This window comes from Schistocerca piceifrons, chromosome 1 (genome assembly GCF_021461385.2).
Source record: "Schistocerca piceifrons isolate TAMUIC-IGC-003096 chromosome 1, iqSchPice1.1, whole genome shotgun sequence".
NCBI lineage: Eukaryota > Metazoa > Arthropoda > Insecta > Orthoptera > Acrididae > Schistocerca > Schistocerca piceifrons.
The window spans coordinates 656,683,801-656,696,296 of record NC_060138.1 but is presented as its reverse complement, the minus strand read 5'-3'; the positions used below and the strand labels follow the sequence as shown (position 1 = coordinate 656,696,296).

At 39.7% G+C, this 12,496-nt stretch overlaps 1 protein-coding gene across 5 annotated transcripts in view; it reads right to left on the bottom strand.

Moving 5' to 3' along the window:
- LOC124786517 overlaps positions 1–12,496 on the bottom strand; it is a 196,657-nt gene that overhangs the window by 114,041 nt on the left and 70,120 nt on the right. For 4 of the 5 annotated variants that reach the window (XM_047254269.1, XM_047254271.1, XM_047254274.1 and 1 more), the window contains exon 7: positions 10,229–10,330. In XM_047254269.1, the coding sequence (XP_047110225.1) occupies positions 10,229–10,330 (102 nt within the window). The remainder of the gene's footprint in view (positions 1–10,228; positions 10,331–12,496) is intronic. The other variant, XM_047254272.1, reaches the window with a different exon arrangement.

The following is a 12,496-nucleotide window of genomic DNA, read 5'->3' as shown; positions in this document are numbered from 1 at the left end:
AAATGACATCTCCAGAGCAGCAAACGAAGTAAGACATCCAGCAAGCATGGCACTTGTTAGGGAAAAGATTCAAGACATGCACCACAAACTAGATTTGGGGGCCAGGGTGCTTTTACACCTTAACCTGTACATGGCAGCCTCCCTAACACAAAGATTGGGACTGGGTTGACAGTGCCTCTTCATCCCTATTAGAGTGCATCAGGAAGAATGCCTAAGTGTGCCAGTCTGTGAAGTCTGACTGTATATGTAAGAAAGCACAGCAGATGTAGGATACTCTCACTGTGATTAACTTAAGTGGCAAGCCGTTTGATGACACCACCTTGAAAGTACTCAGCAGGGTTCTCAACTTCACACCTATGCCTTGGAATGTGCCTATTTCAAGTTTCATCAGTGCAGTGGAGCAAGTACCCAACACACTTCTACCATGTGTTGCAGACACAATCTGCTGGAAGACCTGAAAGGCAATAAGAAAGACAAAACTTCAAAAACTGAGCATTTCCAGAGACAAGCTTGGCCCTCAAGAAGCTACATTTAGAGAACAGCACTGTGGTTTTGTCAACGGACAAAGGGAACTCCATAGTCGTTATTCAACAGACTGATTATGATGAGAAAATTCATCAACTTGTGGAAGACCAAGCACACAGCTTTTTGGAATGTGAGCCTAAAGACAGAGTGGACAAGAAAGCCAGAGCTCTTTTGAAGGCAATAGACATGTCAGATAAAGTCAAACAATTATGATCCAGAGTGCTAGATCCACCTAGACTGCCAAGTCTCCCAAAAGTGCACAAAGGGGTTATACCACTTCAGCCAATTGTCAGTAAAATTGGTGCGTCATTGTATACAGGAGCTAAATATTTGAAGAAACTGGGCACATTGTGTATTCACTACATCTGCAACTCTGAGGATTTCTTGAGATGTTTCAAGCAATTACATGTCACAGAATCTGATATAACTAAGTTCTGATGTGGCTTCCCTGTTTACCGAGTTACCACCGAAAGACTCACTCGGACTGATAGAGACATTTGGCGATGCTTAGATGGACCTGTTTAGCCACGTACTGACTGCAACATATTTTCTGTATAGGGGCACACATAACGAGGAGAGAGAAGGAATGGCCATGGACAGCATCCTTTCTCCACTGGTTGTCAATCTGTTAATGGACAAAATTGAGGATAAAACAAAGACAGCTAGATACGAATCCACTTTCTTCTTCAAGAATATGAATGTGAGCTGGCCTCATGGAAGCGAGAGGCTCCCTGAATTTATGAAACATTTAACTTGTACAATCCAAAGATAAAAGTTCACCATGGAACTCGGAAAGGATCGTCGACTGCTGTCTCTCATGTACTGGTCAAAAGGAGAGCAGATGAGTATGTTGGCTACAGTTTGTATAGCAAACCAACACACTAATTTATACCTACACGCTAACTGTGGTGTCACCGTCAGACACCACACTTGCTAGGTGGTAGCCTTTAAATCGGCCGCGGTCCATTAGTATACGTCGGACCCGCGTGTCGCCACTGTCAGTAATTGCAGACCGAGCGCCACCACACGACAGGTCTAGAGAGACGTCCTGGCACTCGCCCCAGTTGTACAGCCGACGTTCATAGCAATGGAGACGATAGTTAGCATAGCCTTCAGCTACGTCATTTGCTACGACCTAGCAAGGCGCCATTACCAGTGTATATTGAAATGGAACTTATGTACAGTCAAGAGAGATGTACACCGATTGTGGATTAAAGTTAAGTATTCTACCAGTACCTCCTGTTTTGTTAGTCTTATTTCTCTGACCTGTTCCAGACCTCACGCCAGTCTGCGTGTAAATAAACGCGTGCATTTCGGCCTCCTCTAGCAACACGGTGTTGGCTCTTCTGCCAACACTTCACTAACAATTGTCGGCACCGACGCAGGAGAATGGAGTTCTAAAGACACTTGTCTGCAGGGCAGATACCTTGTCACACAAAGATAGTTTGACATCAGAAACAGAGCATCTATGCTCAGTCATCTGCAGAAGTGGATTGGAAATCAAACAGATTCAGAAAGTCATTAAACCAACGTCTCTGCTACATGACAGAGAAGAGCAAGATGAAGCAGAGACTAGTTTACCTACCCTATGCAAGATTATTTCCACCAAGATAAATATAGGAGTCTCAAGAAGTATAAGATACAATCTGCGTTCTCTCCACTTATCGAAATAGGGGGATTAATTGGAAATGTAGAAGATGACTTCAGTTAACGAAAACCAGGAATCTGTCTATGCACAGTACCTGACAACTTCAGTTTTCTAATCCACACAGTGATTTTGAAAGCTCCTTGTAGAAATGAGAAATAGTATCATATTTCCTGACCACACCACTTTGCTCATTTCTGTAGCTATTGTGTATTCCAGAGAGAGAGGTTTTCTCCAGACTGGAGGCCCAATTAGATAGTGATCTGGGCATAAGAGACAGGCTCACGGTCACGTGATTTCTCTCAGACGACCATTGCAGGGGAATTTGTACAAGTCCACTCAGCAAGCAGCACCTTCCTATAAATGGGAGCAGGAGATGGCCAGTGAAAATGACCATTACACTCCTGGGTCAAAGGCCTATTTAATTTAATAGCATTGACTGGACCTTACGAAATCAAAGTGTTGGCTGGCAACTTTTTCATAGGGACGAAGTGGGCCTCCTGCAACAGAGTGTTTATTGTAAAGTGGTAATCATTTCCAAATTCTGGAGTTAGTGATCTTTTGTGATCAACGAGGTTACTTCTCCAATGCAGGAAGCCTACAATGCATTGAATAGTGGTCCCTGTGCACAGGCGTCCAGTTCTGCTTGGACACCTTTCTGTCTTCTCTCAACGAGTTTTGTAGACTAGTGAGAGTGAAATTGTTCAGAAAAAGAAGTCTCTCAGCAGAGCTAGTTACCAGTGATGTTGAAAAAAGTGTCTGCTCAGCTAAGATTCACCCCTCTATATCAACAGACAAAGCTACAGCTGCAGAACTAGAAGGGAAAGCTCAAAAGTAACGCCTCCAAATTTATAAGAAAAACTCAAATGGTTTTTTTCTTTTTTAAAAAGTAAAACATACATTATTAATATTCTACATCTTTACCCTTCGTGTCTTACATATATGCAAAACCCGAGAGAAACACCGTGCTGTAATCAAGTTTCAAATTCGAAGTGTTTGTTCACACATGGAGGACCTTCCCCTTCAACATGACAATGCAAGACAACAAGTGAGCACTATGACATCTGCAACAATCTGGCACTTCTGTCATTGATCCTTCTTCATACACTCCCAAATTGGACCCACCCGATTTTCATCTGTTTCCAAACCTTAGAGAAAACTTTCCAGGACTTCATTTTGATAGCGATGGAGCAGTGCAAGGAGAGATGAAGTTGTGGTTCCATCAACGAAAACAAAAATTCTAGTGATGGGTATCAACAAACTGGTCTCTTGTTGGGAGAAATGTGTTTGTCTTCAGGGTACGATGTTGAGAAATAAATTTGTAGACACGCATTTTTTTTCAGCACACCACGTAAATGGCATTGAATTTATACTGGTCTTAAATATTGATTGTTGTTTTAACTTCTGCTATAAGGAGTGCTGCGGGGACAAAATGCCGGCCGGTGTGGCCGTGCGGTTCTAGGCGCTTCAGTCTGGAACCGCGTGACCACTACGCTAGCAGGTTCGAATCCTGCCTCTGGCATGGATGTGTGTGATGTCCTTAGGTTGGTTAGGTTTAAGTAGTTCTAAGTTCTAGGGGACTGATGACCACAGATGTTAAGTCCCATAGTGCTCAGAGCCATTTGAACCATTTTTTTTGGGACAAAATCACATCGACAAAACATCGATAACTTACCTTCTAACTCTATATAAATTTATGCAGCACTATAGAGGCTACCAGTCACCTATAGCTGACTGATATCTGGTGCACAGAAACATGAAACAGAAAACTAGTTTCTGAGCTCTTGTCCTTTCTGTAGTAAAAGCACACATATGCACAAGTGCATGGAAACAGCTGCAAGTAAACTAGTACTTCAGATCAACAAGAGGAAGACAATATTTGAGTCTATACAGATGCCAAAATGGGCCCCAGGAAACACTACCACGCTTACACATTGGAAGTAAATGTGCCTACATTCTGAAGTCAAATATCAGGGTGATATATTCGGACAGGAAGTTTCCAGCCATGTCTAACTACAGGTGAAATTTAGACCGAAAATAAATTGTTGCTGCAACAGCCTACAGCTTTCTTCAAGATGAGAAGTCTTGACAACAGAAATCCACTTTCTACAACATGTATAATTTTCCTAACCTTATGGATGTAAGAAAATACAACTTCTACAGTGGGTATGTCGAAGCCTGTGGCTAGTGTTAAATGCTGAAATTATCGGCATGAGACCTACTGAAAGACACAAAACACTGTGGCACAAAGGAGAGATGACAGAAGAGCAGTGGGCAGCCAATGATGCACACGGTTCACTAGGCCTGATCACGACAAGTATTTTACACTGAAGCTTGAACATTAATTGAAACTACTTTCAACTTGCCCTCTGCAAAGTAAAACAAATAATGAAAGAGCATAAAAGACAGGGTTTTGCAGATGCATGCAGAATGTTACATAGCAGAGTAAGCAATGCATGCAACTCGACAGGCTGGCTATAGTCGAGTCATTGGAAGAAGAGTCCTGTAAACATCCCCATGGCAACGTTGTTGTGGATATGTGAATATATATTTTCCAGCATGCATAGTGGTCACGAGATATGATGTGCAGAGTGCATTAGACTCTGTGGAATATACATGTTCCGTGTTTGTTGATGGGCAACATAATATATTTTCGTAGCGTAATGCATTAATATGTGTTGTGCGAATAAAGCAAAAGTTTATTCTGTCCATTAAATAGTTGTTACTTGTCATTAAGCTGCGTTAATCTGCATAAACTACAACAAATGTCTCAGTGTTGCCAGAGCTCTATTGTTTTCGCCTGCAGCCATTAGCGCTTCAGGATTGAACACTGGCAATAGTGTAGCCAGCTGTCAGGGATCAACTTACGCCGACTCATCTACAGGTGCACCAATACAGCCAGGCTCGTTCAGCAGGTAATGCTGCTGTCCAAAGTGCTGTGAGACAGTCAGTCTGATCTTTGTACCGAGACATTATGTTAAAATCTACATTTACATCTTAATAAGTCACGTTAGTGTGTGTAGTGGAATTTACTTTGTGTATCACTCATTTAAAACCTCCCTGTTCCCCTCATAAGGAGTAAGTGCAGGAAGAATTTCTGTCAGTAAAATAATCCTCTATACTTGCTCTAATGTGTCTGCTTTTACTTTGGTGATAATTTCATGTTTACTGGTCGCCTCCTCTTGGAATATTAACTGTAAACTCCCCATGATGCATAATGCTGCTATTGCAGCATCAGCTCATGATACTTGATATGCAACTCTCTAACAATTTCATGCTTACAAAAACAAATCCCCAAACAAGATACATCACCTCTATTAATACTGTCTGATAAATGTCCCAAGGAGATTAGCAATATTGAAGAATCTGTCTACAAATGTTAAACATAAAGAGATATGATGTCATAAACACTGAAATGCATGGGAAAAGGAGGATATGGGGGAAGAAAATACTCCATCATGCATGAAGTTTTAATACATTAATTCTTCACTACTGAAACACTTCCACAGGGAAACACTTCCACAGGGCAGGTCAACTGAAGGAAATCCCTGACACCTGGTAGCACTTTTGACAGCTTTCAACGGTGAAGCACAAACAGCTGTAGGCAAAAACAATAGCTGTATACATAACTATGAAGAGGTGACGCCATAGAGACCTTTACAAAATCACGTTGTACACACGCAAAGCAGCTGTGCTCAGTGTACACAAATTGTCTCGAATACTGTACTTAAACCTTTGTAAGCTATGCATATTTCTTTGTATGACTGTTTTAGAATTTTAAAGGTGTTCCCACGAATAAGTAGGAATTAAATTTTTTCAATGTGACACTAAAAAGACAGGTCATTTTTTGTTTTCATTTGGGGCTTTTACTTGCTTTTGGTTTTTTCTACAAGTAATTACTTCTACTTGTTTCCAGAAGAGTAGAGCACTTGCTCCTGAAAGGAAAAGGTCCCGAGTTCAAATCTCGGTCTGGCACACAGTTTTAATCTGCCAGAGAATTTCATATCAGTGCACACTCTGCTGCAGAGAGAACATTTCATTCTGGAAATATCCCCCAGGCTGTGTCAAAGCCATGTCTCCGCAGTGTCCTTTCTTCTACGAGTGCTAGTTCTGGAAGTTTGCTGGGGAGCTTCTGTGAAGTTTGGATGGTAGGAGACGAGGTATTGGCGGAAGTAAAGCTGTGAGGATGGGTCGTGAGTCGTGCTTGGGTAGCTTGGCTGGTAGAGCACTTGCCCGCGGAAGGCAAAGGTCCTGAGTTTGAGTCTTGGTCCAGCACATGATGTTTCATCTCTACTTGTCTCCCAACAGTATGCAAAGCATCAATCACAAAGGCAGTGGTCAAGTGCTGACACACAAAATTGTGTGCGGGTTTCCCTCTCAGTTTTGATCATGACCAATGGTGTAAATAAAAATTGGAAGCAGAAGTCTTTCGTATAACCACATTAAAAAGATATTCATGTTCTAATGTGAGATTTATTATTGATAATTGTTATAAAATTAAGGAAAATAAAACTTGTAACACAATATTGGTTGAAACACTAAGTTGAAAGTCTTTGTAAACAGGACAATAACCACAAAATCTACAGCTTGTTGCCAACAAAGAGGTCTCTCGGTTTGGGGACGTCCTTGTCATCATTATATTACAGAGCGTCTTGGAGGAGGAATGTTTGTGTCTGACAGTGGATCATACCAAACTAAGACTAAGTGCCTAGTACGGATTGATGTATTTCAAGCAGAAGTAACTATGCTTTGTGAAAGCCCATTATAGAGCTGGCCATCTTCAAAAGCAGTGCTTATTTTTATATATAACAGTGAAATTAAATTAAAGCTGTTGTAATACTACAAAATGAGCAGAGGGAAGTTTGCCACTAGAGTTACTATCATCAGAATGTGATCATTAAGGCAGTGACTCCTCATACTTTCTCACCCTTCCAAACGCTGTGAACCTATAATGTAGGTGGCTGCGACCCAACAAACCAACAAGAAAATCTTGCTTACTGCACGATCAATAACTTTGTGTATAGTCTGCGTTTTCTGCTTTGTTTCCAAGGCTGACTCTGAGCACGAATATGAAGCACTTTTTGCAAAAATCTGTATGAAAAACAATGTTAAAGGTTGTGATAACATCAAAGAAAACTTACAATGTGGGGAAAAGTTGTAATCTTCAATTGTTAATTATGGGAAAGCACCTTGAGAGAATAAGAGTTCTGTCGGGACCTGCAAAAACAAATGTAAAAAGTGGGAAAATGGAAAGTGTGCAAATGTAAAAATGGGGTTTTACTACAAATACTGATGTGCGTATTATTTAACAATCGCTCTTTGGATACAATAGGTGAATTAAATAAAAGCTTAGTTTCTACAGAGAATCATTTAACTCTCTCAGAAATATGGATTTCCAGGACTGCTATATGCGATATGCTTCCCTGGTACAAACAAGGTGGAGATTGAGTCAATAATTAAATCACTGAAGATTAGCAATTCTCATCGATATGGTGAGGTATCTAGCAGCATATTAAAGCACTGTGCTGCACATGTTATCCCTGTACTTAACCACACGTGCAATTTCTCCTTTAGGAATGGTAAGTTCCCTGAGCGATTTAAGTTCTCAGTGGTGAAATCTTCCATAAAATAAGGAGAAATGGGTAATGAAGACAATTTTAGAACCACTTCTATGCCATCAGTGTTTGCAAAAGTTGTTGAGTAGATTATATATGTAAGTTTAATTTCAGTTCACATAATTTGCTGTCAAACACACACTTTACTTTTAGAAGTGGTTTAGCAACTGAAAAGGCTATATTCTGTTTGCTTTCCGAGGCATTGGAAAGATTGAACAAAAGGTTTCAAACTTTAGGCATCTTCTTTAAACTGAGTAAGGGGTTTGTGTTGATCATAAAATATTACTGCAGAAGTTATAATTTATGGAAGTAGCTCAACAATGGTTCCTCTAATACTTTAAAAACAAACAGCTATAATTCATTCTCCACAGTAATGAAAAGGGCTCTGAAATGGCATCTGACTGGAGCACAGTTAAAGGGAGTTGCCCCAGGGGTCAACACTGGGGCTACAACAATGTCTTATATATGAAATTCCTTCTAATAAGCCAGGTGATACAAAAATTTCTGTTGGGTGAGGACACTACCTTGGTGGTGAATGATGTTGAGTGCAACATTGGCAATGTATCAAATATTGTAGAGTCCAAGAGAGAAGTTTATGGCTTCTAGGAAATGCATTATTGCCAAATCACAGTAAGACTAAGTTTTTTACAGTTTGACACACAATTCAGCTAAATCTGACATTTTGACTACACAGAATGGACATATGGTTAGTGAGTCAGCAAAATTTAAATTTCTAGGTGCTCAGATAGGTGGTAAGCTGTCACAGAAGCCAGTTTTCAAGATCTTGTCCCAACACTGAATGCTGCTATATTTACAATTAGAACAATATATGGTACAAATTATATTCTAACACGAAAATTAGTTTACTTTGGGGCAAAATAATAATAATAATAATAATAATACCCTTGAGGATTCCAGGTTAATCATGACAAAAGCAGTTCCTGATAAATTAACAGGGTGGGAAATCTCACATTACAATGAAATTTCTTTCTTCACAGCTGAGACACACCAGTGAATAGGCAGTAATTCAATTGCTGTTTTTAAACATCAATAAGTTATAAAGAATAATACTCATATAATCAACACACTTTAAAACACTGACCATTCCATATTTGTGATTTATGAAGCTCTATAAAATTAAAGTATAATGCTAGGATGAAAACACAAATTTCTCTAAGATTTTCCCCGAATTTTACTGGAAAGTCTAAATTCCCTGAGAATGCCTGGTTTTCCAGAGGTGGGGGGGGGGGGGGGGGGGGGGGGGGGGAACCACTATCTTGCTCCTTGACTCTTGTGCATAATGGTGAATAATATTGTGCTGCATCCATGTTCAGTAAGCTAACACAAGAAACAAACTATATTAGCAGTAATCCTCTTACTTTCAAGTCTAAATTAAAGAATTTTCTCATTCTTATTGTCAGGGAGCCCTGTGAAAAAATTAAGCAAATTTCTATGGTACGTTGTCCGATATGCTAACATATTCTCAGCAGCTTCTTGGCTGCATATGATTCATATAAATTTTATTTTATTTATTAATTTCTCATCCTGTTCCATAAATCCCCACAGATCCAAGATTCTGGGCAACTTTCCCCAATTCCTAGAGTTCACCAGTCATTTCCGTTCACTCGTCTTCCTCCCAATTCAACCATCGGCAAGGACCCACTGGCTCGAACAACCTGACCTTTATATGTGCATTCTTCTGCTACTAGTTGGCGAGTAGATTTTTTATCCATCCAATTACACTATATTTTCAAAAATTGATTATTTTCATTGATATATTATAACCATAATAAAGCACTTCTTCAGCAGCATTTCATAAATCACATCCCTTCACATGGACAATAAATAGTTTGGACAAGAAGAAAATAGAAGCTTTCGAAATGTGGTGCTACAGAATAATGTTGAAGATTAGGTGGGTAGATCACATAACTAATGACGAGGTATTGAATAGGATTGGGGAGAAGAGAAGTTTGTGGCACAACTTGACTAGAAGAAGGGATCGGTTGGTAGGACATGTCCTGAAGCATCAAGGGATCACAAATTTAGCATTGGAAGGCAGCGTGGAGAGTAAAAATCTTAGAGGGAGACCAAGAGATGAATACACTAAGCAGATTCAGAAGGATGTAGGTTGCAGTGGGTACTGGGAGATGAAGGAGCTTGCACAGGATAGATTAGAATGGAGAGCTGCATCAAACCAGTCTCAGGACTGAAGACCACAACAACAACAATCCCTTCTTAGAAGAAGAAATGTGAAATGCCAAAGCTACTGAGATAGCACAAGCTTTCTCAACACTTTGTGATGTTTCCAAACCGTCTCATACATCAACAAGCACTCAACCACATCACACGACACACTAGAACGTTAAGTTATAATAAACCACTTAGCAGTAATAGTTCTACAACTACACTGCAATAAAATACATTTGACAAAAGGATGACATACCCATTCCTTCATTTTCTTCTTCCAACTTGCTTTTCCTTTTATTTGTTTTTCTTTGGCTTGTTTTTCCATCTAGAGAATTTTCAACTGATTCACAGGGTACGGCTGAAAAATGGAAAGAAAAAATACCAGTACTGACTAATACTGTTGTGTTACACACAAAGAGAACACGGCATCTTACATGTTATCTATGACTCTGTAAATTGCTATGCAACTTTTAACGGAAAAACTGCACAGCTGCAACAAATAAGTGTTCAACCACAAAGTCAACTTGAAAAGAATAACACTTTTTTAAGCATGGTCTTATTGGAGGATGATTGCAATGCAATGAATTAGTATTCCATTGTCAGAAAGTGCAATACCGGCCTTGTTCCTATAATGGAGGAGGAGAATATTCACTATTCAAGAGGATCCTCCTATGAGTTACCACATTCCACACAATGGGTGTAATGTTTATATGGTACACCTAATTGGCTAAACAGAAAAATAACAAACACACAGTTTTTTTTATTATTTCTAATGATCAGAAGACTACTTATGATTCCAGGTACTAAAAACCTTAGCTATATATGGAATGCGTAAGCAGTGAATTAATATTTTGAAAATATTAATAACATTAAATTAGTGCATTCCAGTACTGGTATATTCTGACAGTAGCAACATTTTCTTTTTCCTTCCGAGACATCCAGTGATTTTGATTTTGTTCTTTTAGTTTCTTGCAATTAAATAATACGTAAATCCTGACAATGTCACTTTTCCTCTTGAATTAGTGTGGTGTTGGCTAGTAGTACATGTTTGTTTTAGAAATACAGTCAAACTACGCTTTGCCACAATATGAACCTAAAACATTGCTGTTAGTCCTTTTATTCGTCCACTCTGATAATTTTGGTCATGCTGTGTATTCTGTCTTGGCTTTATTTGGGCTAAATATTTAGTTACGGGGGACCCACAGTTTAACACAGAACCTGAGTCTTTGGTACCACCATCTGATCCCTCCAACCCTGTATTGGCTTCAATATCTCGAATTTTCTCCTCGTTGTCAATATGCAATATGTTTGGGGCGGGGGGTCAATATTTTGTCCAACTCCTCCTGCAAAGCGCTGCCCCGAATTTTCAATAGTAAATCTCTCCATGATACACAAGGCCTCTCTTGTAAAGTGAGCTTGTTTAGCATCTCCGTAACGCTCTTTTGCCAGCTAAATGATTCTGTGGCAAAACGTGCTGCTCTTCGTTGGATCTTCTCTATCTCCTCTATCAGTCCTACCTGATAGGGATCCCAGATAGATGAACAACACTCAAGAATCGGGCTAACAAGCACCTTATAAGCCACTTCTTTTGTGGAAGAGTTACATTTCCTTAAAATTCTTCTGATGAGTCTGGGAGTCTGGTGACTGCTTTTCCCACTAGCTTTTTTAAGTGATCATTTCACTTAAGGTCACTCTGTATAGTTACGCCTAGATATTTTACAGTAGATGCTGCCTCCAGCTATTTGTCATCAACAGTATGGCTGTACAGTAGTTGATTTCTTTTCCTATGTATGTGCAATATGTTACATTTATTTACGTTCAGGGTCAACTGCCAGAGCCTGCACCAATCATCAGTTCTCTCCAGGTCGCTCTGCAAATTCTTAATATCTTCTGGTGTTGCTACTTTGATACAGACAACTACATCATCTGCGAATAGACTTAAATAGCATCCGACACTTTCTACTAGATCATTTATATGTACTGTAAACAGCAACAGTCCTGTCACACTTCCCTGTGGTACTCCGGATATCACCTTTACAGCTGTCAATTTTGTTCCATTAAGAGTGACGTGTTGAGTCCTATCTGCAAGAAAGCCTTGAATCCAATCGCAAGTCTGCCACAATACTCCATAAGTTCATATTTTATTCATTAAACAGTAATGCGGGACAGCGTGAAATGCCTTACTGAAATCGAGGAACACGGCAGCAACCTGAGTGTCGTCGTCCACTGCACTGTGCATCTCATGGAGGAACAGGGCGAGCTGGGCTTCACAGGATCTCCATTTGCGGAATCCATGCTGATTTTTTTATAGAAGAGATGTTCATTTTACAAAAACGTCATAATTCTTGAATATACAATATGTTCCTTGAGTCTACAACTGATTGACATCAACAATGTAGGTCTATAATTATGTGGATCTGTCTTACAGCTTTTCTTAAAAACGCTAATGACCTTGCACTTTTTTCCAGTCGTTAGGTACCTTTGATTGCTCAAGTGATCTACGATGAATTACGGCTATAAGGTG